The sequence below is a fragment of the Paecilomyces variotii genome (genome assembly GCF_004022145.1).
Source record: "Paecilomyces variotii strain CBS 101075 chromosome Unknown C8Q69scaffold_6, whole genome shotgun sequence".
NCBI lineage: Eukaryota > Fungi > Ascomycota > Eurotiomycetes > Eurotiales > Thermoascaceae > Paecilomyces > Paecilomyces variotii.
The window spans coordinates 116,091-141,387 of NW_021167145.1; the positions used below are offsets into that span (position 1 = coordinate 116,091).

Consider the following 25,297-nt stretch of genomic DNA (forward strand, 5'->3'; position numbering starts at 1 on the left):
AATCTTCCCCGCTGGAATAGTTCAGTCACTCTCACATTTGTGTTATAGTAGTATCTCAATAAGATATATACATTACTTCATTAACCCTTCATCTCCCATATCCCGAAATATAGGACTGGGTGAAGGTTATCAGTTTAGCTAGTTGGGTACTAGGCGCTCATGGTTCTATCGTAAAGCAGAGAGAAAAGTTGAAAACGCCAACAGCGAAACTAGCTCCAGCGCCAGAGAACCAATACCGCACAAATGCAAGGAAAACACAGCAAACCCCTTATAGTACAGAACAGGCTTCATCGCCATTTGGACCACTTTACAGGTCCAGATGCACAAAAAACAAGATCATAGCTTAAATCCTAGTTCGTCTCGACGGTCATCAGTTAATCGGCCCCATTCGAGGAGAAGCCGGAAGAAATAGATCTCCATATCTTCTTTGCGAATTGCTTGCGCAGCCCATTTTCGTCCTTCTTCCGCAATCCAGAGAGCTTCCCGGTCATGCGGGGGCATCACCACATCTTCTCCGTTTCGCACACCGGCGAAATAGGCGAGCGTACTCCAGACATCATGCAAACGAAGGTCTTGCGGGACGAAATGCCGCCACGCGCTAATTCGCGAATCGAACCACTGCCGGAAGAGAGCAGTCTTGAACGGGAGACTGTTGCTTTGCAGGAAAGGCAAGAACCGTCCACTGAAAGCAGCACCGTCCAAGTCGAAGAGATACCGATACCGCCAGTGTTCCTGGAAATCGACCTTGTCCACCGTGTGGAATTCCTCCGCTTGGGTGTCGCAGTCTCCGCAGCGGACGATACGCTCTGCTATGTGCACGGAGGCGTTCAGACCAAGCTTCTCCTGAGGAGCCCGACCGTCGAGGATCTTGTAGTTGTAAGTTCCTTGCTTTGCCGCTGGCAACATGACCGAGACTTTGTTCAACGTATTGTTGTTGATCAGATGAGTGAACCTTTGACGCGCCATGCCCTGCCAACGCCCGCCGAGACCCACGCCCTCGGAAGTAGCACCTATCCAGAACAGCGTGTTTTCCTTGTCTAGATAGGGAACATCAGGGTGGTCCTCGGAGGGCTGATACTTCACCTTATCAACGTAATTCCATGGACTTGGGAACAGGATGTCGTTGAAGCCGCGCACTGAGCTTTGGCTGAACACCGGGAGCAGCTCCTGGCTTACTTTGAGAGAAGCAGCGGAGAGGAAGAAACCGTGAAGATATGCGAGATCTGGCTGATGACAGATATCGGCCGCACGATCCCAGTCGGACACAAACTGGCCGAGCGAGTGTGGCCGGATGCAGCTGAGGCATATATTGCGCCGGTCCCAGACGCGGTCCCGACGAGCCTTGGAAGAAGACGGACACACCAGACTCACAGGGTCGTCAAAGACATCGTCGGACCAGGAACGGTCCACAAAAGGCGTCTCTTGAGTCTGGTCTGCTGGTTCCACCGGCGCCCAGCCGTCGCTCCGATCCATCGACCACCCATTCAAGACTTGATCTTCCGGCGGTGCCTCGACTGATCGGCCGGCATCTCGCATTCTCGTGATCGTATCATACGGAACGGCGATTCGTGGCTCGTCATTCAGATTGAAAACGAGATCCATGTCGGGGAGATATTCGCTGAACGGCTCGATTATTTTTGCGGCACCCTCCACCATCCAGGCATGCGTCAGCTTGATGCCCTCCTGAACTCTGGCCGTACCATTCCTGATGATGATCGCACCGACATCGTTGAACGGGTTGGTCGCCACTTGATGTGTCAGTTCCCTCAATCGCTGAGGTGACAAGGCCCGAAAAGGCAGCAGATCTTGGTGGATCTGATCGAAATCCTCAATCACAAGGGAGGACCTGCTCGTGGCATAATGGTACCATCTGTCAAATCCTCTTTCGACAACATTAGCTCTGGCTCTCTCATACAAGGAGGGGTTTGACGTACGGGGGTGGGTGCTGTTTGTAGCGATGGCGATATTCAATAACGGCCTCCTGGAGGTTATTGCTGACCCTAGCCTGAGAAAGAAACTTCTCATGGTGGTTTCGGCCATCGAAGATGAGTAGATCGATTGGATGCAGCATGGCTCTGTTACGTTGGGAGAACATCAAATATAGGGCAAATACCGCAAGGACGGCAAGAATCTTCCGCGGCCAGGTGCTGGGCTTTGGACTGGACTCGGACTGATTCTCGGAGACTGCAACTGCCTGCAGGAAGAGACCACTGCCGACGAAGACCGTCACAGAGGCTATAAGGGCGGGAAATAAAGAGATCAATGGGAAAGGCTGGGTGGAATTCCATAGCGTCGAGACCAGAGATATGAAGATGACAATAAAGGCCACCAACGTTGTCAAACTCAGGGATCCATATTTGGGTGCCTATGCCTGTCTTAGCTTATGACCACCGTTGGGATCTGTAGACGAGCTCACCAAATGCGCTGCTGATGCGAATAGTGTTGCGAGTAGAATCGCGTGCGTAATCGCGCCGCGAAGGTAACGGCCATTGAGCGAAACAATATATTGGCGATGTTCTGGAGCCACGGCGTACACGACGATGCCTACGGTCACCCAGAATAGTGCAACCGCCTTATTCAGAATACAGTTAGCGCTTTATCAGATTGGACTGACGGGTGTCCTTTTTCTCCTGTGGTACTCGAACTTACGAGCAATCCATAACCCCATAAAGCCGACGTATGCCTCCTTCTCCCACCCAAAAACCGGAGCTCCTTCCGAGCCAGCTCGCCAGCGCCGATCAGCAGAATGGTATCGAGAACCACAGCGAGGGCTCTGAATGCGTGGATTCGTGGGGCGCGGTTTAGGACAAGGGAGCATATATAAGTTGAATTGCGGCCCTCATGGAACGATGCGACCAGAAAACCTCCCAGCGTGAGCGCCGCTGTGGCCAAAACATAACGCAGCCTGCTCCGAGGAACCTGAAACATCGCCGCGCCATAGATTGTTCGATCCGGAGCTACATCTTCCTCCACGGATCGATGTCTCTGAAAGCGCCAGTAGTCGTACAGCGCAACAAGGAAAGGAATCACGCTCTGGATGACGTCCGCAACAGTACGTTAGCATATACCATTCATTCCCCGCTAGCCAGGGTTCCTTACCGCATATCCAGCATTCGAGCATTCATTGTAGATCGTGATCTGACGGAACACTTCGACTCTGAAGCAGAAAATGGCGACGAGCGCGGCCAGTAGTATCCATGCCTTGGCAATGCGCAGTCCTGCGATATTGAACGTAGTCGTGTATTCGACTTGCTCCAAGTCGGATGGGCCGGATGGAAGCTGATCCGTGATTTCGGTCAGCGGGATTGCGACATATTTGTGCTGTGAAGAGGAATTCGTCTGGACGAATCGTGTACTGTATCGGTCGCATAGGAAAAGCGTCAAGGCCGTAAGGGTGCAAGCCAATATCGCCGAATGCACGGGACGATCTGCGCGGGAAGCTCTCCGTTAGCACTTGGAATCCATCGATTCTGTATCTTATTATTCGGATACCTACCAAAGGCAAAGGTGGTCCGGTACAAGCATGCAAGTAGTACAGCACTGGAAACGAACAAGCTAGAGTCGCCATTAGCCCAACCGCCCCCTCGCGGGAGAAGAACCAGACATACCCGAGCGAGACCTTGCGCGCCGTCTCCGTAGTAATGACCATGGTGAGTGTTCAAGGACGGACTTCCTCAGCGGCCATGTCGCCGTTGTCTCGTCCTTTCTTTTGCACCCTGGAGGCGTTCAATATTCGGTGTTGTGGGGGAGAACTTTGGTCAGCATCCAGAAAGACTGGAGGGAAGGAGGGATTGCGAGTCTCGACGTTAATCAGTGGGGGGGAGCACGGTGCGACGATGAACAACGACGGGAGATGATGATGAGAGCAGCAGACACGAAGGAAAAACTAGGAACCAGGGGACTCTATGGTACGTCTACTCTTACTGGCAAGATACGGAGCTAATAATAATAAGAATAATTACTTGTCCTTGATCATGATGGCCGCCTGGTTCCATCATTGGATGCCTATCCAGACATAACCGTTCGCGGGAAAGCAAGCTACTCTTGGCTAATCGTTGACTTTCCGTGGCGGCAGGCCAGAAAAAGCTTCTCTCCTCTGCCAACATAACTGCGAGAGGTTGGTCGCCCAAAGACTACCATACGCGCGGACCCCGTCCAAGACGGCCAGGCCAGGCTTTGACAGTTTGATGAAAGTCTCCACGCCCTGGAGCAAGAAGTCTGCAAGAACCAGGATGGGATCTGTGCTGCTTCTTGGCGGTGTATTCCATGAATTCTCCTGCCCAGGGGAAAAGGAATGGAGGTTATGATTGACATCCAGTTCCGGAAATAGTACTGTGGAGCATCAAAACGGTACCGCAGGCTCTGTATCATCGAAGTCGTGGGATTCGCTGTATAACCAACGATCTTATGTCTCCTTTACTGAACAACAACTCATGCAAGGGCCCTGGGTCGCGGACAGAGACCAGACCATAGCCCATTCTAGCAATGCAGACGCCAGGCAGTCAACCCAACTGTATACCTAGATACAGCAGTATAGATCCTCGTTTATCAAAGTGACGCTGAGAATCGTATACGTCTTCTGCTCCACACGGCACGGGACGATATGCCGACATCCTGCCAGCTTGGTAGCTGCGTTGGCTCTACCAGGATCAAAGGCCACCTTGATACTGGAGATACTACAGATACTGCAGTAAAGATCGGCCATTCATAATGGAAAGATAACACACAAGAAGCATGATGATGGTACCATACGCACGCTTTGATTGCGTTAACTATCGGGTAATAATAGAGCACTACGGAGTAGATATGCTGAGCATCGAACCGCAAAAGCGGGTCGTCTTTGGTCTTTTCCGTATAGACGCGTCACGGCACGTAAGATGATCTCTGTCATGTTATCGCTGCCGCCATTGAAGCCATCCTTTTCTTTTTATTATTAGTATTAGTACTGTGAATGGAGAGAAACACGCCAGAATGGTAAGGAATCTATTCCGTCTACATGATTGGCTGGAAATGAGGTGTAACAATATCACGTGACTAAAGTCTAGTTTCTTTTCTGCCAAAGGCGGTGGAGCAATGAAGGCGGCGAAGAGCGGCAGTTTCGCAGGTCTCGATAATTTTTTTGTCGCAGGTGAAATGCGACAGCCCAGATCGACGTTCGCCGTGCATCTTCTGACCCGCTCATCTTAGGAGGCCGTGTCTGAGGTCTTCGTCAGGATCAGAGATACCGGAGTAGAACAAGTCCAGGCCTTGTACGAATTTTTCGGTGTGCTGCCTATTCAAGGACTCGTTGACCTTGCTTTCTCCGCTTGAGAAGGCATCTCCCCGCTCCGGATATCCTATCGACCAAGATGCCTCGCAAGGCGATTGATTCCCGGATTCCGGCACTCATCCGGAATGGGGTGCAGGAGAAGAAGAGAAGCTTCTTCGTGGTGGTCGGAGACCGTGCGAAGGAAGCGATTGTGAACCTGCACTATATCCTGTCTAGTGCCGACGTCAAACAGAATAAATCCGTACTGTGGGCATATAAGAAGGATCTATTGGGTTTCACAAGTCACCGCAAGAAGCGGGAAGCAAAGATCAAGAAAGAAGTCAAGAGAGGAATTCGAGAGCCCAACAGCGAGGATCCCTTCGAGCTTTTCGTCACTCTCAACCAGATTCGATATGTATACTACAAGGAGACGGAAAAGATTCTGGGTAACACATACGGTATGTGTATTCTGCAGGATTTCGAAGCTATCACTCCCAACCTTCTCGCGCGTACGATCGAAACCGTGGAAGGAGGCGGTATTGTCTTGTTGCTTCTCAAGGGCATGAAGAGTTTGAAGCAGCTGTATACCTTGTCGATGGACATCCATTCCCGGTACCGGACGGAAGCCCATGATGATGTGGTTGCAAGATTCAATGAGCGCTTCATCTTGTCCCTCGGGAGCTGTGACTCGTGTTTGGTGGTTGATGATGAACTCAACGTGCTCCCTATATCTGGAGGAAAGAACGTCAAGCCGCTGCCACCACCAGACGCAACGACAGAAGGAAAATCGGCGACACAGAAGGAACTGCAGGAGATCAAGGAGAGCTTAGCAGACTCGCAGCCTGTGGGGTCACTGGTCACTCTGGCCAAGACGGTCGACCAGGCAAAGGCCCTCCTCACATTCGTTGATGCTATTGCAGAGAAGACTCTGCGGAGCACAGTGACCCTCACTGCGGGAAGAGGACGTGGTAAATCAGCGGCCCTTGGTGTCGCTATTGCAGCGGCCGTCGCACACGGATACAGCAACATTTTCATCACCTCTCCAAGTCCTGAAAACTTGAAGACGCTCTTCGAGTTTGTCTTCAAAGGGTTTGATGCCCTTGGTTACCTTGACCATGTCGATTACACCATTCTGCAGTCGACGAACCCTGACTTTAACAAAGCAGTCGTGCGAGTCAATATCCATCGTCAGCACCGTCAGACCATTCAGTATATCCGGCCCCAAGATGCTTACGCTCTGGGACAAGCGGAACTGCTCGTCATCGATGAAGCTGCCGCAATTCCCTTGCCTCTGGTGCGGAAGCTCATGGGCCCGTACCTGGTCTTCATGGCGTCGACCATCAACGGTTATGAAGGAACAGGCAGATCTCTTTCCCTCAAATTGATACAACAGCTTCGTGAACAGTCAAGGGGCGGCTTGAAGACGGGCCCGGAGGACACGGACATCGCTGATCGGGCCACTGGGAAAGCCGCAAAGAACACAGATAAGAACCTGGGTGGTCGATCCCTCAGAGAAATCACCCTCTCTGAGCCCATCAGATACGCACCGGGTGACTCTGTCGAGAAATGGCTCAACAAGGTTCTCTGTCTGGATGCTACTCTGCCAAAGTCGAAGATGAACACTCAGGGATGCCCCCATCCTTCGCAATGCCAGCTCCTCCAGGTCAACCGCGATACCCTCTTCTCGTATCACCCTGTTTCGGAGAAGTTCCTGCAACAGATGATGGCTCTTTATGTCGCCAGTCACTACAAGAACTCGCCCAATGATCTCCAGCTAATGAGCGATGCACCCGCCCACCAGCTCTTTGTTCTTGTTCCCCCCATCGACGAGGAGGCTACTAAGCTCCCGGAGCCGCTCTGTGTTATCCAGGTGGCACTGGAAGGTCGTATTAGCAGACAGAGTGTTCTTAACAGTCTCAGCCGTGGCCAGCGGGCTGGTGGTGATTTGATCCCCTGGCTTGTGAGCCAGCAGTTCCAGGACGAGGATTTCGCCTCTCTTTCTGGTGCTAGAGTCGTCCGCATTGCGACCAACCCAGAGTACTTAAACATGGGCTACGGCTCCCGCGCTTTGGAACTGCTCACCGACTTCTACGAAGGCAAGTTCACCAGCCTGTCTGAGGACGTTGAGTACCCGTCGGAGGAGCTTGTTAGAGTCACGGACGAAGAGCTGGAGAACGCCAACCTCCTGGATGACAACATCCACGTTCGGGATATCCGCTCGATGCCGCCTCTCTTCGGAAAGCTCTCTGAGCGACGCCCGGATAATCTCGATTACGTCGGTGTCAGTTATGGTCTGACTCCTGCCCTCCACAAGTTCTGGAAACGTGCCTCTTTTGCTCCTGTCTATCTCCGACAGACCCCTAATGAGCTGACTGGCGAGCACTCGTGCGTCATGCTGCGGACACTCTCTACTGGTTCGAATGATACTAGCTGGCTTGGAGCTTTCGCGAAGGACTTCCACAAGCGCTTCGTCTCCCTTCTGTCTTACCAATTCCGAACATTCCCTTCAGTCACCTCTCTAAGCATCTGCGAGTCTGCCAATGCGGGCGCCAAAGCCGACCCGTCCTTGCAGGCGTCGCCATTGACCAAGGCAGAATTGGATAGTCACTTCTCTCCCTTTGATCTTAAGCGTCTCGACAGCTACGCAAACAATCTGCTTGATTACCATGTCATCCTCGATATGGTCCCTACCATTGCGGAATTTTACTTTTCTGGCCGACTAGGCGGCAAGGTTAATCTGTCCGGTGTTCAGCAGTCGATCCTGCTTGCGATCGGTCTGCAACGCAAGAACATCGATGACATCGAGAAAGAGCTCAGCTTGCCTTCCTCTCAGATTTTGGCCATGTTCGTCAAGATCATCCGCAAAGTCTCGATGCATTTCCGTTCCCTAGTCGAAGGTGCTGTGGCAGAGACGCTCCCAGCGGAGAACGTCGCTGGTGAGCGCGACGCCAACGGCGCGCACGATGATGAAGTTGTCGATGACCGATTTCGCCCACTTGACATGGACTTGAATGAAGAACTCCGGGAGGGTGGCCAGGAAGTAGACAAGGAACTGAAAGAAAAGCAGAGGGCGCTCATCGATGCCCTGCCGCTTGACCAGTAAGTCGCCCCCAGATTCCAAACAGGAGGCCTTCTCCTTTGCAGACAGTAGCACTCTATCCGGAATTACAAAACAGTAACTGATTCACAGCCTCCAGATACGAGATCGATAACGGTGCCGCTGCCTGGGAGAATGCTGAGAAGCAGATCCGCGCCGGAGGCGCCTCGACCGTGAGCATCAAGTCGTCCAAGACTCAAAAGCGCAAGGCGGGTGAAACCGCACGCGAGATCTATGACCAGGAAATCGAGTCTAAGAAGCAGAAGAAGATCAGGAAGGGAACTGAGGGCAAGAAGAGATCGTGATCTTCTTTCACGAACCCTTTACTTGTCGGATTGTTCCTATAAGAAGCCCTTTTTTGGCTGGAGTTTCTTTGCATTAGAGAATGGTGTTAATTGGTATCAGGGGCACTATTTGTGATGATTCTACAATGGCTTCTCATCTGGTTTTAACTAAATACTTAGTATGTATATAGACCTTTTTTCCAGCTCGATGACGGCCTAAAAGTTTGAGAAAAAATAGTCAATTGTTCTTTTTATTCGAGTATTTCCATTCCAAGATGGTGAATTGCAATGTAGGCAATAGTACTCCAGTGCAGACAATCCGTCATATAAGTAAGTTACGCAAACAAATAAATCCGACTCGCAGCTTTCCTTTCACAGTTCATCATGCTCATCCTCTCCCTCCTTCTGCTGAGCAATCACACCTGCAGGGAGTTTCTCCTTCGAACCCTCGCCCAGTCTGACCGCATCCACCCACGCCTCGATTTTGTTGAGTCCATAATCGCCGTTCTCGCCAGCATCATAGTGTCTCCACCACCCTCTGCGACCATTCAAGGCGATGATCTCGATGCTCTTGTCATCTGCCGGTAGACCCAACGATTCACGCAGAGTCTTGGAGCCGGAATTGATGGCGGGAACGTTGTAGAATGGGAAGGTCTTGCCCCTTACCTGGTGAAGCTTGTGGGAGACTGTGGACAGGCTTGTGAGAGCTTCTTTTGCTGGGGCAGGAAGCTCAGCGTCTGGTTTCTCGGGGTTAGGGAAGAGGGCGAGAACGCATGTGCTGGACTTGGGAGTCAGACAGGCGGACTCGAGAGATTCGGGAGTAGATAGTATCTCGAGTGGTGGAGGGTGGATAGGAACCTCGACAGGCTTGGACTCCTTCGCGTCATCAGGTACGACTTTGGGATCGGGCGACTCTGTAGGTTTCAGATCTTCGGCCTCGTTCACTATTGACGGTTTTGTGGACTTCTTGGAGGATTTGGAAGACTTTGCCTTGGCTTTGGCATGAGCAGGGGCAGGGTCCGGGTTTGGCGCAGCAACCTGACTCAGGAATTCGACGATCGGTTTCTTCTTCAGCTCTCCATCGTACACAATGTGTTCTTTGTCGCCGCCAGGGAGCAGGATGAGTGTAGGGTACGATGTAATACCGAACTTCTTAACTGTCTCGGATTCCTTGCTACGGATCTGAGCCACCTTGATAGAACCCAGGAAGTCAATGGCAACGGACTTCAGAAGAGCACCAGTGGTGCCCTTATCCGTGAACAGAATAGCCTTAGGGACGTCCTTGTCCTCAGACAACCATTCATCGACGTCCTTGTCGCTCAGACGCTTGACGTGATTAGGTATCCGTTCCACCACAGCGTCGACGATCGCCTTTGCGCTCCTTGCTCCTTTGTAATCTTCAACTCGAGGCTTTCCTGGTTTCTTGGAGGGCGTCACGATCTTGAGGGTGGGGAAGCCTTGGACGCCCATCCGGCCACAGAACGGCTTGTTCGCATCATCGTCGCAATTCACTGCGGCAACCTTGGCCAGTCCTTCGAGATTCTTGGCTGCTTTCTCGTACGCCGGCTTGAGATTCTGGCAATGACCACACCATGGGGCATAAAATCTGCAGGGACGCTTGTGAGGAGCTTGTGACGGAGAGGGCGGAGGATAAATGCGATTAACTTACTCTACTATCTGTTGTAGTTACCACTGTTAGCGGACATCATTAGTCGAGAATCACCATGTGGAACTTACCGATGTGTGATTTGAATTGGCGATTAACTGGTCATAATTCCTGTGGTCAACCTGAAGAACGGAGGAGCTCTTTGGATACAAGCCGTCAGCATTGACAGGTAGCGTAGCCAGAAGTGATGCAATCAGTAAGAACGCGGGGTTCTGCATCATGATGAAGACTTGACTGTCACTATATCAGTCTAGATTCAGTTAAGGTCATTACAGCTGTATCATGGTAGTCAGTGAAATTGGAAGTGCTTGGAAGGTTCCTCTGTACTGGTTTGGGAGCTATGGAGTTAAAGGTGTCCTGAAGCTCTTGGCGTCGACAACATCCCTGCGGGTTGCACACGGGCTTCCGCATACTTGGTGAATTGTTAGGAAAACCGCACACGAAACATCATTGGAATCAAATCTCTTCTGTATTAGAGGACATCGACTCGACGTTTCTCACTTTTAAGACTGACTGGTAAAGCGCTGTCTGTCTTGCAGCCTGAATAACATTACCTATTCCTTTCTTTATCTACAGCTGCTTCGCATCTAGAATGCCCGAGGAGACAGACGGCCCGTCCAAGCCATTGGATATTTGCGCCTTGCCTCAAGAACTTTTCTTCATGATACTGAATTATCTTGAACCTCCAGATGTTATCCGTTGCCGTCGTGTCTGCAAGTCCTGGTACAACGCCTTTGGTAATCCAACCAACCTTATCCCGCTGCTAAAGAAATGGTATCCTCTTGCCAAGGAAGTCAGGGAGTTGCGTGAGAAGGGAATTCTCAATGACCTGAACTTGAAAGGCGAAGAGTACCGTTACTGGCAAAGAATATTTGACCGAGTAACCTCACGATACGACCATCTTGCAAGAGGAGAACCGCGTTCTATCAGGAAATTCAGGTTATGTCTTGACAATCCTGATTATTCGAGCAAATGGTTTCAAGTCCCACCATGGGAGAGCCACAAAAGTCACCCGAATGGGAGAGTCGACAAAATCTTCAAGCAAGTATTCTGGACGTATGAGGACGGACTTCTGGTCTATCCCAGCGAAGTGCATCACTCTCTCGTTCTCCTGGACCTCAATACTGACGCTACCTTTGTCGTACCGTTCCCTATAAGTAATAAAGTTATCCGCAGGGTTCGCCTACAGGATAAGCTCCTTATTGTTGAATGGGCAGAGCCTAATATCTTCCACTGGTTAAATGATGATGACGGTGTCCATCGTCACTTCGCCTCTTCCTTTGACATCCGGCCAGAAGGAGAAGGTTGGGATATCACTTTCCGAAATGAATGGAAAATTATGTTCCTCGGACACCCACTGAGCGAGAGAGATCGTTTCTTCTCATCTCACGATAACACACATTATGTTGTATACGCATGGCAGCCGAACCGCAGTCTTTATACGGGCGACGAAGATGCTCCAATTGAATCACTTTTCGTCTGGGACATATCGCAGCCTTCATCTTACAGGCCGTCTCTAGATCCGACTGGGCGTGAGAAAGGAGACGACTCTGAAAATGGACCCACGACTGTTGCTCGCCTTGGATTCAGAGACCTGGGCTTTTATTCAGTCAGACAGAGAGGATGTCCGAGAATTATGAAGCTGGACATTAACAGCGAGGCTTGTACCGTAGATATTACGGAGAACGTGTCCATGGTACCTGGAGACCCCTATGCCAACCCACAAGAATGGAACTGTGACCTTCAAACGATAAGCATACCCTTCCACGGCCATGGCCCTTGTTGGAAGCGCAATGCAGGTATTTCGTTGCCTGCATACCGTGGAAATAGTGGCATGCAGCCTGCTCCTCTGACGACAGAGTTTCCCTGGTACCGTATAATATCTGAGACCTCTGACCCGCAGGCTCAGGTCAGTTTCAGCATCCTCTCTCAGCATATAAGTGTGTTTGGGTTGACGGGATTCTTCCTCACCACGGTGATACGAACACCGTATTCTTGCACCACCATGAGCCACGAAGGATTACCTGAGATATCATACAAAGGTATGATTTGTGGTAACGAGAGATATGTTATTGGTGAAAGCAAAAACAATGAGCTCGTTGTTTTCCAATTTGACAGATGAAGTCCAGCACATCTTGGGTAGAGCATATACCCTTCTGGTCGTCGCCAGCTACGCTGTGTTGGCAATAATGCCGTGCAAATACCATTCGCATCCAGGTAAAGGCGCCTGATTTCCGCCACATTCGTATCTTTCCTATTGCAAGGCCTAGGGAACATCTCGCAATCAGGCTCCTACGTGCTCAGCCGATAGCCTGGTCTGGATGTTAGGCTATTTGTCTCATCTGTTTACGCCGTCGCGGACTTTCACCCTGGTTAAGGAACCAGTAGGTAGGGGCTCGGACCTTGTCAGTTATCCCGACCAACGGCAAGCTCCAAGGATGAATTCAAACATGACTCTTCGTGGACCTTTTTACGAGGCGGCGCCACATCTTCAGAATTGGTTAGATCAAGGTCATATGGCCTGTGTAAATACCACAAAGCCTCCGAGTGGGAGTGCCCATGGATTTCAGCTATCGCTTTTATCCGTCCTGCCCGGTTTAAACCCCGAAGAACTGCTTTTCTCGCCATTTTAAACAGCTGCAACGATATACATAGTGAGCATGCAACGATATGCGGGGCGGCTAATCGAAAACACCCCTCCTCTTTGCCTCAAAAGAAAGCGATAGATCTCCGAGTTGCCTCCGACCTAGGTGAATGCCCCAATAAACGAGATCCTGTGGGTCTGGGGATGGCATAGCGTCCGAATGTTGATTTAGGTAGATTCAACGTCCTACATCGCTCATCGAGTAGTTCGTATTTCGGAGCTGGAATCGCTCGCGACGCTGCTCCTGTCTAATTATTACCACTGTTGCGATGATCTCGGCGGCCTGTGAAGGGAAACAGACCACCTCAGTCTCCTAGACCGTGTTGCATCCTGTCTAGTTCGAACGAATTCTAACATTAGTAGTATTCAGCTCACGGATTCTAGACCACTGGATCTAGCATTCAAACAAGCTCCGACTCCGTGCTTTCCCCCGTGATTTCTCTCAAAACGCCTCTGTCCTATTTAACCGGCTATACAACCGGACACTACAACCGGTGCAACGATACCCCATGATGTCTTGGCCAGGCAGGATCTTTGTTCCACGTGGCTATCGCCTAATTGTCGTAGTTATTGGTGGATTGCCCATGAGGAATCGATCTTGCATGTCCACCACGCTACCCCGGACCCCAGATAGTACGGGTGCGGGGAGCTCGTAACCATGGGGAAAAGAATATAATCTCCTCCTTAGTCGCATGTTACTATCACAGAGTGATCATTTCCTTGCCTGCGGGTTCCCCTTCTCTTGGACATCCCGGGGCATTGTCATATTCGAAAACAATATAGTCTACAACGAGGACTTCGAGGGTCCACGTTGGTCACAATGGGTGGTGCTGATACAACAGTGGCTCTCAATGCCGCTGCTACGGCGCGCAAGCAAGCTCTTGCAGGTCCCTCTGGCCCTGCTGGTTTGGTTCAAAACGCAAAGGTGTTTGGAATTGCACTGTTCGCTTGTCTTGGAGGGTATTGTTCTCTGCCTCAATGTCATATTTAACTTATATGCTAACTAAGTATATAGGTTGCTCTATGGTTACAACCAGGTAGGTGTTCCGGTCTAAGCCTACTGTCGAGTCGTTGCCTAACGATATATTCTCTGGACAGGGTGTTTTCTCTGGAGTCCGTAGGTTCCCCTGATCATGCAGAGAATTAAGCAGCTCGCTAACCAGACTTGCAAGTGGCGATGTATTCCTTCGACGAACATGTATGCTCTAATCCTTATGTTTAACCATTGCAGTCTATTGATGATACTATCTAGATGGGAGATGCTGTCACAAACACCACGAAGAAAGGATGGCTAACGTGTATGTTCTCAATTATCTTAATCTCAACAACGGGCATTTCACTGACGATGTATGTACAGCAATTCTCGAACTCGGTGCTTGGACGGGGACCTTATATTCTGGCGTACTTGCAGAACGCATTTCTCGTAAATATACAATTCTCGTCAACGTCGTTATATTCTGCATTGGTGTTATCGTCCAGACTACTGCTTCTGTTGGCGGCTCTTCCAATATTTTGGGTGGTCGGTTCGTCACCGGTATGGGCGTTGGAAGGTATGTATACGTGTAAAAGAGACTGTTATGAGAATTACCTTGCTGATAATTAGTCTTCAGTCTCTCAATGTGTGTCCCGATGTACAATGCTGAGGTGGGGTAGTCTCATATGGAGTTGAGGATCACCAGCTAAGGCATTATAGATCGCGCCCCCTGAGGTGAGAGGATCTTTGGTTGCGTTACAACAACTTGCCATTACTTTCGGAATCATGGTGAGTCTAGTTATTCTCAGTTTCTCAATTACCACCTTGCTAACTTAGAACACGTAGGTATCTTTCTGGTCAGTATCAGTTTCTCTCAAAAGATCACGCAACCTGACACAACAGATAGGATTGACTATGGCACGAATTACATCGGCGGTACGGGATCAACCCAAAGCGAAACCGCTTGGTTGCTCCCTCTGGCTCTGCAGCTCATCCCTGCTATTCTTCTCGGCGCTGGAATGCTATTCATGCCCTTCTCTCCCAGATGGCTCGTCCATCATGACCGCGAGGAAGAGGCCAAAGATGTTCTTGTCAGTCTCCGTGGGCTTCCTCGTGACCACCCCCTTCTCGAACTGGAGTTCCTGGAGATAAAGTCTCAGAGTCTCTTCGAGAAGCGAACAGAGAAGGAGAAGTTCCCACACCTCGAAAGATCCAATACGTGGAGCTATATCAAGCTGGAAGCAGCAGGATTCGGTAGTCTCTTCAAGACATGGCCAATGTTCAGACGAGTCATGGTGGCTACTGGTACGCACTACTTGAATTCTGGTCATGTTGCCTGCATACTCTTGATATAACCACCTCGCTAACGCACACGACATCACAGTGACAATGACCTTCCAGCAATGGACCGGCGTCAATGCCGTCCTGTACTATGCTCCATCCATCTTCGCTCAACTCGGCATGAGCAGCAACACCACATCTCTTCTAGCGACAGGCGTTGTTGGAATAGCAATGTTCCTCGCAACTGTGAGCATCCTTCCGAAACTTCGCACTTCACTCCTTAACAATCTCCAGATCCCCGCCGTGATGTACATTGACCGTCTTGGTCGCAAACCCGTTCTGGTAGTAGGCGCCATCGGAATGGCCTCTTGCCACTTCATCATCGCAGCTATCTTCGGTCAGAATGAACACCAATGGGACACCCACAAGGCAGCAGGATGGGCTGCCGTCGCCATGGTATGGCTCTTCGTCATTCACTTTGGATATTCCTGGGGGTAAGTGGCCATCATTGCTTGATGCATAACGCAGAGATATATCGATATACTAACAATGAACCTACAGCCCTTGCGCATGGATCGTCATCTCTGAAATTTGGCCATTGAGTGTCCGCGCCAAGGGAATCGCATTGGGCGCATCTGCGAGTATGTTCCGCCCTTCCACCTGTTCTCCCTATCCACAGTAGAAATGAACTCCATGAACAATGACAATAAAAATCAATACCTGACTAACACCAAAACCATCTATCAGACTGGATGAACAACTTTATCGTCGGCCAAGTCACCCCCGATATGCTCACGGGAATCACATATGGAACCTATATCTTCTTCGGCCTAATCACCACCCTAGGAGCTCTATTCATTGCCTTCTTGGTTCCTGAGACGAAGCAGCTATCTCTGGGTACGTCTACGTCTACGTCATGCTGTCCTCATCCTTATCCTTATCCACTCGTTATGTTTATCTTTCTCCATTCGGTCAATCAATTAACTTGTTCTTGTCTTTTCTACAGAGGAAATGGACGTCATCTTTGGCTCTGAGGGTACCGCTACCTCGGACCATGAGCGCCAGACTGAGATTTCTCGTGAGGTCGGACTTGATGATGCCTTGGCGAAGCTAACGTCCGCGGGGGTTACAGAGGTCAGACATGATGAGTCGAAGGCATGAGAAGAAGAAAGGCGTGTTGGTATCTGCAACGCGTCTTGACACTGTTGTCGGAGAGCGTTTCTTGTGAATTCCTGAAAAGAAACTAAGGTTTGAGTTTAGTCAGTAATGATATGTACAATGGAAGAGGTGCGGTCCATGTCTATCTAGCTTCCAAGGGGTTACGACAGGGAAATAAGAGACAGGAGAAATGCGTTAGGTAGTTAATATGGGTTTGAAATGCAGTTTCATGCATTGTCCTGCATACAATTCAACTTATTGAGGTAAAATTTTGTTTTTGTGAGTTGTGTTAGCCAGCGTTGAAAGGAGAGGTTCTAGGATACAATTTGGACGCGTGTGATATGCCCTCCTATTCCGCCGCTGGTTTCCGCTTGCCGCTACCTACTTGGCAATATCCTATAGAATAGCCGCTACAGAGACGACAAGGCCGTGACATTTACAGTCATAACATACAGAAGAACTTGAAACCGTTGCGACGATTGTACTCTAGAGTTCCCATTATATGATTATTAGGAGCATCTCGAGGAATTTGAGACATCATCATCTCTATGGTTGTGTCTTGCAACAGTCCAGAGTTTCTGTCCCCGTGGGTAAGGCGAGGGAATTGGGGCAAATCCTCGCCGAGCCTGGATGAATCTGAAGGAAACATATCCGCAAAACCATGACTCTTCCAATTAGTAGGCGCCATGTCTGAACTTACAGCCCACGCAGGCCTTCTTCCCGCATCCAGGGCAAGTAAGGGTATACAAGGGCTCGAAACGATGGCAAGCATCGCACTCCTTTTTCAAGAACTCCCTGGTCCACATGCCGAGGTGCGGGCAATCTTCAGGATCGTTGCCAGGAATCATTGGCCTGGCTTGGGGGAAGGAGAGGCGGAGATCTTCAACGAAGCCACAAAATGTTTCGAGAACCATGCCTTCTAGCTCAGCCCGGAGATCATTGAGAGTGTACCGATGACTGGGATGGGTGAGCTTGTAGTTGAAGTAAGGGGTAAGTCTGGCCATATCGTAGGGCTTGCCATCTTCAGATTCGGAGTCGGATTCGGAGTACTTGGTGGTACTATTGTCGCTGGCGCATCTTGCTGCCATGTCTCCGATATCTCGGGTCAAAGATGCGATCTCGTCCGTCTCCTGATCAGAGGGAGTCTGCTCTTCACTATCGTCATCATCATCCTCCTCCTCATCGTCGCTGCCATAGTAGGACCCTGAGTATTCGTTCTCCGAATATTCATCACTGAAGTCAGGAGAGCTATCAACATCGCTATCAATGAACGCAGCGCTGGTATTGTTGGCCTTTTCTGCCTCGATATCAGTCCGCGCATCCTGCTTCAACGATTCCTTCATATCCTCGATAGCATTCTCAATGTCATCTCTGAACAGGCGAGCTTTCATTCCGTCTCTACGACATTTCTGCCTTGCCAGCTCCATTTCCACTTCTCGTCTAGCAGCTTCTTCTTCAAGCCTCTTCTGCTCCTCTTCTTCCCGTTTGAACTTAGCTTCCATCTCAGCAGCCTCCGCCCAAGCATCTCGTGGAACTGCGCCTGGGTCCATATGGGTAGCATTATGGTAGCTGGACATGTAGCGGTCCCAGGCATTGTTTAGATCCCATTTCCTGCCACCATAAGGCGTCCAGCCAGTATAGCCAGGACCTCCAAACTCTGGATCATCCTGGAGGACAACGCTCCAATGCTTGTTCTTCTGGCTTAGGTCTTTGTCATGTTTCTTCCGCTTGGTAGGATCGCGTAGGACCTCGACTGCTTCCTGGATCTGTAGATCATATTACTATTGTCAGATAAAAGAAATGTTTGTAAAATAGAGAACTGCCTACCTTTCTGAACGTGGTCAGTGCCTTGTCTTCGGTACCTGCCTTATCAGGATGGTGCTTGAGGGCGAGCTTCTTGTAGGCAGAATTGATGTCTTTGACTGACGCATCTCGAGAGACACCAAGAACCGCATAGTAATCCACCGTTGCTGAACTCGTCATGTCGTGTCTTTGGGAATATACTATGGTAATCAAATAGTAGAGATGACACTGTAGAACGGAGAAGTGATGATGAGAGTCACGCAGATGTCCTAAGACGGTGTCGGATTGAAGGCACTTGTTTTCGAGGATGTTTGGGACGCTGCGCTCTATCTTGATGGTGATGACAGCCCTGAGGTGATGTTATCAGTCAAGGCGCCGTGCAAAGTTTGGCCGTTGACTGTTTAGAGATTTTCTGTTGACAGCGCCTGGATGGTGTCAAAAACTTGTAAGTGGAAGGAGATCAGGAAGATTCGTTGGCAGTTGCGCGAATACATAGAGCCGTCCATAAGAGGAGAAAAACACAGTGAATCAAACGGATTGCCTGCAGCTAGCCGCAGATGTTCAGTGAACAGCACTTCATGCAAGTGAAGATGTCACTTGGGACGGAAGGTACCTGGACTGCTGCGGGTTCCCTTTGTAGAGGGCGATGGTTCTGCTTCTAATATTCACTCAGCGAACCACAACAGTATATGGATGCAGGAGCCCGCCGCAGAAACGCCCAGAGTTCTACCATTTACCCAATACTGTCATTTCTACCTGGATAAACAGCGCATTCTGTTCCTGCATGGATTTGCTTCTTCGAGATTGTCACTCGAGACAAGATCAGCTCAAAATACTAAACATCGTGACTATAGTTATCCTCCCGGATAGTACGCCGCGAAAGATGATCGCAGCTGACACTGACAAGTATGCAATGGCACAAAGTATCCGTCCAGATACAAGTGGAACTTCATTAGCTAGCTTGAGGGACATGTCACCTCAGATGATAGGAATTGCATAAAGGAAACGTTGGTCAGATTGTATCTTGTTTTACAAGGTTGGTGTGGGTCTAGGTATGTATGGACAATTCTGCACACGAGGCGATTCCTCCTGGCAGCATCACGTTGACAGATTTTACATGTCCTCACTAGCAGTAGCACCAGTGATAATCTCGACCAGTTCACCGGTAATGGCGGCTTGACGCTGTCTGTTGTACAAGATCTGGAACCTGCAGAAGAGTTAGATCGAGGATACACGGACTCGGGGTTGCTGCGGTTTAACTGCCATACCTGTTGATCATGTCACCAGCGTTGTTGGAAGCGTTCTGTCACCATGGTCAGTATATCACGGACTTATAGCGGTACTGGTTAGTTGAACTTGCCTCCATTGCGTTGCGACGAGCCTAGAGTGAAAAGTCAGCACCTCCATTCAATCGACCCATGGAAATGCGGCGGTACTTACAGAGATCTCAGCAGCGTGGCCTTCGGCAAGAGCCCAGTACAGGTTGTTGGCGAGAGCGTACTCGCGGAGGTTCTTGAGAACCTCATCGTCCACCTCATAAGCGGAGATGTTGGCTTCAAACATCAGTCAACAACGAGTCATTCTTCTCAGGAAATACACAGAATTCGTCACATACGGGACTGGGTGATCGCCTCCTCGGAGTAAGCCTCGATGACCTCGGGCTCGTAGCTCTGGGCGTTGACGAACTTGTTGTAGATCACCTTGATGCTGGAGTAGTCGGTCGGAAGCAGGGCAATCTGGTCAGCGATGGCCTGGGCGTCGGCGAAAGTCGGGACGTCCTTGCAGACGTTGGAGAAGCTCAGAACGATGTTGTTGGCATAGACTCTGCCCAGCTGAGCCTTAGCCTTCTCGCCCAGGATGACGAGATCGGCCTCAGGGTTCTCCGCCAGGTGTTTGCGGGTAGCCTTGCTCAGACCGGAATGGATACCACCGCAGAGACCCTTGTCGGAAGAGGCGACGACATAGAGGGTCTTCTGGCCCTCCACAGCCTTGGTCTCCGCCTTCTCGAAGAGGGTGTTGGAAGTCGAACCGTAGGAACGGGACTCCTCCATGGCCTTCTGGGCACGGGTGAGACGAGTGGAGGCGATGACCTTCATGGTGTTGGTGATCTTCTCGATGTTCTTGATGGACTTGAGACGGCCCTCAATTTCACGCAGAGTCGCGAAGGTGGCGGCATTGGGAGGAGCAGTGCTTGGAATCGTCAGCCAATGCCACTTTGGAAGACATCTGGGATCGATAGATCGCGCATTGAATCGTGTTTGGCGGCGCACAGATGGGGATCTAATGTTTGCGCTGGGTCAGAGACTTACCGAGTGAGAGCGGCACTGCCGGCCTTCAGGGCCGGGCGCGCAGCGCGAGAGAACATGATGGCAGAGAGGTATAGAGGACAAGAGACGAAAATCCGTCGAGAGACGCTGCAGAGGGGAGAGCAGCAGGGTCAATGGGATGTCGGTTCCTCTGGGGACGTCTATAGAGGGAGGTCGTCAGGTTGCTTTCTGTCTTGTCCGGCTTTCGGGAGACGGGAAGCACAGAGCCGCGCTAGGCTGGATGAGGCAGGAGGTGAAGGGGCAGCGCGACAGACCAACTGCGCATATCAGGTGACTCCGGTCACGGGGCTTGCCAGCCCCAGGCATCCTCAGGCATACTCAGGCATTCCAGGTGTCGATGACTCTCTGCTGAGCTAAGCCGTGGGATGCCTCATGCTTCAGGCGCCAGCACGAACCAGGCAACACAACTGGTCAAAACAGGGCGGCGTGAGATTCCGCCTCAGGCCTTCTATCCAGCTCTTCAACCTTTCCTTTTCCTTCTCTCTCTCTCTCCCTCTCTTCTACTTCTCGCGCCCTGCCTTGTTCCCAGCTGAAAGTCACATCTATCTCCCCTCTACAACACCCCCCGGGACCCATTCGCTCACTTACATCTCCTTCTGGTTATGGTTACGGGCCACTCGGGCCTCACTTAGCCTTCCGGTCCCTCATTATTTCATTTGCTTCATACCTCTGTAAGGCCTCGGTCCTCGTTTGCAGGCCGCCTGGGTTCGCGCGCCTGGCCCTGCGCCCACCCCCGTTGTTGGCACTTCGACCACTTATCCCGGTGAGACATTTCTCGATTCCTCATCTACAAACCATGAGCTCTTCCGAGGATGACACCCCGCTTGCGAAGGAGAATGGCAAGTCCATTGGTAGGTTCTCCGCCTCCCGGTCAGCCCTTCGCCTCAGCGCAGCGCCGGACACCCTGAAGCTCTTTACTGCGTTCCCTGCCACTCAGTTGTGTTGTTACTTCACATCCACCTTCATTACTCTTTCATTGATGTTCTTACTGACGAGGCCGTCATCTTATCCTAGACGCCGCGCTTTCTGAGAAGATGATCGCCAAGTCAACTGATCGTATGATGGGTGACGCTGCAGAGACCAACGGTCATACCGAACCTGGGGTCTCGGTCAGGTTCGGTCCGGTTCAGGATGGGGACGTTGAAATGGCAGATGCAGGAGCGGACGTCAATGGCCGCACGCTCAGCAAGAGGAAGTCTCGAGCAAGCGTCGATAAGCCCGTTTCATATGCGGAGCCTCAGAGCAGCGAAGATGACGAGCCCTTGGTACGCCACCTTCCTACCTCGATTACCACCCTCTCTTCATCCTGAAGTTCTTAAATGTCGTTGATTCCAACGGCTGACCGTCCGATAGAGTAAGAAGCGTCGCACTTCTACCAAGGCGCACAAGGATCCCGAAACGGATGAGGATGTCCCATTGGCAGCAAATGGAAGGAAGCTTCCCAAGGCGTCTGAGACTGCTATCGGGGACGAGTCCGATTCTGACGTTCCCATTGGGAAGAAGCTTGCCAACGAGAAAGCCAAGATAGAAAAGGAAGCGGAGAAAGAAGCCAAAGCTATCCGGAAAGACGAAGCTGCGGCTGCCAAGAAAGCCAATGCAAAGACCGCGAAAGCCACGAAGCCTGCAACGAATGGCAAGAAACAGGCGAACGGAATTAAGAAGGAAGCTAGCGACGATGAGCCCCTGTCTCGCAAAGCTCCTGCCAAGAAGACCTCGAAGGCAGTTAAAACCGAGCCGAAATCTGAGCCTTCCACTCCCGTGAAGAAAGGTAAGGGCAAGGCGACGCCTGTCAAGGATGAGACCGAAGAACCCGAGGGCGATGAGGAAGAAGAATACCGGTGGTGGGAGGATCCAACAAAGAGTGACGGTACTATCAAATGGACGACTCTAGAACACAACGGTGTCGTCTTTCCCCCGCCTTATCAGCCGCTGCCCGAGAACGTCAAGATGAAATATGACGGAATTCCGATCACCTTGCACCCTGATGCCGAAGAAGTTGCTGGTTTCTTCGGTGGCATGCTGAATTCGACTCACAATGTCGAGAATCCTACTTTCCAGAAGAACTTTTTCATGGATTTCCAAGACATCCTCAAGAAGACCGGAGGTGCGAAGGATCCTAAAGGGAATCCTGTTCAAATCAAGGAATTCTCGAAATGCGATTTCCGACCGATCTTCGAGTACTACGAAGCCCAGCGGGCTGCCAAGAAGGCCCTTCCAGCGGCCGAGAAGAAGCGTCTGAAAGCCCAGAAAGAAGAAGAGGAAGCTCCTTACCAATACTGTTTGTGGGATGGACGTAAGCAGAAGGTTGGAAACTTCCGCGTTGAACCTCCATCTCTCTTCCGTGGTCGTGGTGAGCACCCTAAGACCGGAAGGGTGAAGACCAGAGTCCAGCCTGAGCAGATCACGATCAACATCGGCAAGGATGCACCGGTCCCTCCACCTCCTGAAGGCCATCGGTGGAAGGAAGTGAAGCATGACCAAGAAGGTACCTGGCTTGCCATGTGGCAGGAAAATATCAATGGCAACTATAAATATGTCATGCTTGCGGCCAACTCCGATATTAAAGGCCAGAGTGACTATAAAAAGTTTGAAAAGGCTCGAGAGCTGAAGAAGCACATTGACCGTATCCGCAAGGATTACCAGAAAAATCTCAAGCACGAGTTGATGGCGGAGCGGCAGAAGGCCACCGCAGTATATCTCATTGACCAGTTCGCGCTCCGTGCTGGTAACGAGAAAGGTGAAGACGAGGCTGAGACTGTGGGCTGCTGCTCGCTGAAATACGAGAATGTCACTCTGAAGCCGCCAAACAAGGTCGTCTTTGACTTCCTTGGTAAAGATAGTATTCGGTTTTACGACGAGGTGGAAGTAGACGCGCAGGTGTTCAAGAATCTGAAGATTTTCAAGAAGCCACCGAAGAAGGAAGGTGATGAGATCTTCGATCGCTTGACGGTAAGTGAAGAGGCGAATCCTCTTCGAGAACAAATGCTGACATCTCTAGACAACCGCATTGAACAAGCATCTGTCGAATTACATGCAGGGCTTGACAGCCAAGGTCTTCCGTACTTACAACGCCTCTTACACGATGGCCCGACTGCTCAAGGAGATGAACCCACAAGGTTCTATTCATGAGAAGGTCAAAGCGTACAATGATGCGAATCGTAAGGTGGCCATTCTTTGTAACCACAAACGTACTGTCGCTGCTGGACATGCTGGCCAGATGGAGAAATTGTCAGATAGGGTATGTTATCGTCATTAAACGAAATCGTCTTTACTATCACTAACTATGCATCAGATCAAGGGACTGCGTTACCAGAAATGGCGCATCAAGCAGATGATGCTCAGCCTTGAGCCTACGTTGAAGAAGAAGAAGGGCGCCAAATATTTCGAACTAGATGAGGATCTTGATCAAGAATGGGTCAAAGAACACCAGGCCTTCCTTGTTGAGGAACAACGCCAGAAGATCAAGAAGAAATTCGAAAAGGACAATGAGAAGCTGGCCGCAGAAGGCGAGAAAGAGATGAAACCTAAGGAACTTGAAGAGAGGCTAAAGGCTGCCGATGACCTGGCGAAAAAGTTCGCTAAGGAAAATAAGACCGGCAAAGTCGAACCGGAGGGCAAAGGCCCGACTGTCGAGAAGTTCGAGAATAATCTCGCGAAGCTTGACCAACGTATTGAGGCCATGTCATTGCAAGCTGAAGACAAGGAGAGCAACAAAGAAGTTGCCCTTGGTACTTCAAAGATCGTGAGTCTTCCTAAACTCCGTGGCTCATTTCGCGCTAACAGAAGAAATTTTAGAACTACATTGATCCGCGTCTGACTGTGGTGTTCTCGAAGAAATTCAATGTCCCCATTGAGAAGTTCTTCTCTAAGACCCTGCGTGAGAAGTTCGACTGGGCTATAAAGTCTGTAGATGAGGACTGGGAATTCTAATTCCCTTCTCTAAAGATCATTTGTGATGTGGCGCGCGGTGAAGTCATTCATGGTTTGGGGGGTTTGGGGGTCGTTTTTTACCTGTGCTTATATAGCGTTCTGTGCATTCGGTTACTTTCTCACCCATGTCTTCCTATTGGCATCTCATCAATCTCAAATTAGACGGATGTGGCGGCTCTTTGGATAGTGGACCCCACCGTCACTTCTAGAGAGCCATGTGTATTTGCAGATCCCTTTTGACCCCGGTGGCTTGTCTTGTGAAACCTCCACAAGCCTTTTTTTATATCTTTCGTTCCTATCCTTCCTAGTTGATTATTTCTACGCACCAACTAACCTCAGAAAAAAGTGCCTGTTCTACCTTCAGTCGATTTGTCAGCTTGTATTATGGGCGCGAATGTCGTGCTGGGAACTGGCTTCTGCTTATGCATGTGTGCTAAAAACTCGAGAATAAAATCAAAAACGAATCGAATCCGAAGTTCTGAATATTGGTTTTCCATGGCGCTATGCTTAGGAATAGGTAGAACTGATAAAATAAATGCTGCCTGAGGTAAAAAGATGTAGATTTGAATACTCTCCTTCGAAGCTTGACTTGTGATCCAGTTGCTCCCCTCCCTGCGCCTCCCACCGTAGCGAGGTGGAGTGATCTAAGTTCTATTTACAATGGCTTTAGGAGGAGGGAAGAAGAAGAAACGAATAGATCATCCTGAATGTTTTACGAAGATCGTAATATAAGAACATGGTTAGAAAAGATGGACTTGGCTTAACTAGTCTTACAATGTCCATTGACCCGTTCACTCTCCTATGGTAAGTACCCATGGGGGTACGGATCTTGGCTAAGGGGGATTAATAAGATAAGTAATGTAGGAATGAAACTCTGTTGTTGATG

General features: G+C 50.3%; 8 protein-coding genes across 8 annotated transcripts; 4 read left to right on the top strand and 4 right to left on the bottom strand.

Annotated features, from left to right (window-relative positions):
• Window positions 1-336: 336 nt before the first annotated feature.
• C8Q69DRAFT_507238 (capsular associated protein) lies at window positions 337-3,649 on the bottom strand (the record flags this gene model as incomplete). Its single annotated transcript, XM_028632869.1, has 7 exons — window positions 337-1,882; window positions 1,935-2,365; window positions 2,417-2,572; window positions 2,650-3,033; window positions 3,100-3,428; window positions 3,497-3,555; window positions 3,609-3,649. The coding sequence occupies 7 exons, from the start codon at window positions 3,647-3,649 to the stop codon at window positions 337-339; spliced, it is 2,946 nt and encodes a 981-aa protein (XP_028484497.1).
• Window positions 3,650-5,142: 1,493 nt separating this feature from the next.
• Window positions 5,143-8,829, top strand: C8Q69DRAFT_467981 (putative nucleolar ATPase Kre33). The gene has a single exon (XM_028630663.1). The coding sequence runs from the start codon at window positions 5,349-5,351 to the stop codon at window positions 8,349-8,351; it is 3,003 nt and encodes a 1,000-aa protein (XP_028484498.1). The 5' UTR covers window positions 5,143-5,348; the 3' UTR covers window positions 8,352-8,829.
• Window positions 8,830-9,001: 172 nt separating this feature from the next.
• Window positions 9,002-10,516, bottom strand: C8Q69DRAFT_486783 (putative disulfide isomerase; the record flags this gene model as incomplete). Its single annotated transcript, XM_028631936.1, has 2 exons — window positions 9,002-10,246; window positions 10,367-10,516. The coding sequence occupies 2 exons, from the start codon at window positions 10,514-10,516 to the stop codon at window positions 9,002-9,004; spliced, it is 1,395 nt and encodes a 464-aa protein (XP_028484499.1).
• A 157-nt stretch (window positions 10,517-10,673) lies between these two features.
• Window positions 10,674-12,517, top strand: C8Q69DRAFT_272123 (F-box domain protein). The gene has a single exon (XM_028626809.1). The coding sequence runs from the start codon at window positions 10,888-10,890 to the stop codon at window positions 12,415-12,417; it is 1,530 nt and encodes a 509-aa protein (XP_028484500.1). The 5' UTR covers window positions 10,674-10,887; the 3' UTR covers window positions 12,418-12,517.
• Window positions 12,518-13,280: 763 nt separating this feature from the next.
• On the top strand, window positions 13,281-16,354 carry C8Q69DRAFT_521005 (sugar transporter; the record flags this gene model as incomplete). Its single annotated transcript, XM_028633511.1, has 14 exons — window positions 13,281-13,899; window positions 13,955-13,976; window positions 14,038-14,056; window positions 14,112-14,137; window positions 14,192-14,237; window positions 14,297-14,489; window positions 14,550-14,583; window positions 14,633-14,720; window positions 14,759-15,217; window positions 15,297-15,439; window positions 15,488-15,687; window positions 15,755-15,834; window positions 15,941-16,090; window positions 16,200-16,354. Exons 1-14 carry the CDS (start codon window positions 13,760-13,762, stop codon window positions 16,352-16,354), a joined length of 1,755 nt encoding a protein of 584 aa, XP_028484501.1. The 5' UTR covers window positions 13,281-13,759.
• Window positions 16,355-16,668: 314 nt separating this feature from the next.
• C8Q69DRAFT_272107 (hypothetical protein) lies at window positions 16,669-18,590 on the bottom strand. The gene is made up of 2 exons (XM_028626808.1): window positions 18,179-18,590; window positions 16,669-18,117 (listed from the first exon to the last, which is right to left on the bottom strand). Exons 1-2 carry the CDS (start codon window positions 18,332-18,334, stop codon window positions 17,026-17,028), a joined length of 1,248 nt encoding a protein of 415 aa, XP_028484502.1. The 5' UTR covers window positions 18,335-18,590; the 3' UTR covers window positions 16,669-17,025.
• A 620-nt stretch (window positions 18,591-19,210) lies between these two features.
• Window positions 19,211-20,660, bottom strand: C8Q69DRAFT_272078 (gamma subunit of F0F1-type ATP synthase). Its single transcript, XM_028626807.1, has 6 exons — window positions 20,464-20,660; window positions 19,770-20,344; window positions 19,595-19,707; window positions 19,515-19,535; window positions 19,423-19,457; window positions 19,211-19,361 (listed from the first exon to the last, which is right to left on the bottom strand). The coding sequence occupies exons 1-6, from the start codon at window positions 20,517-20,519 to the stop codon at window positions 19,268-19,270; spliced, it is 894 nt and encodes a 297-aa protein (XP_028484503.1). The 5' UTR covers window positions 20,520-20,660; the 3' UTR covers window positions 19,211-19,267.
• A 286-nt stretch (window positions 20,661-20,946) lies between these two features.
• On the top strand, window positions 20,947-24,887 carry C8Q69DRAFT_467990 (hypothetical protein). The gene is made up of 6 exons (XM_028630664.1): window positions 20,947-21,332; window positions 21,496-21,746; window positions 21,835-23,430; window positions 23,480-23,719; window positions 23,774-24,223; window positions 24,277-24,887. Exons 1-6 carry the CDS (start codon window positions 21,278-21,280, stop codon window positions 24,409-24,411), a joined length of 2,727 nt encoding a protein of 908 aa, XP_028484504.1. The 5' UTR covers window positions 20,947-21,277; the 3' UTR covers window positions 24,412-24,887.
• The last annotated feature ends 410 nt before the right edge of the window (window positions 24,888-25,297 follow it).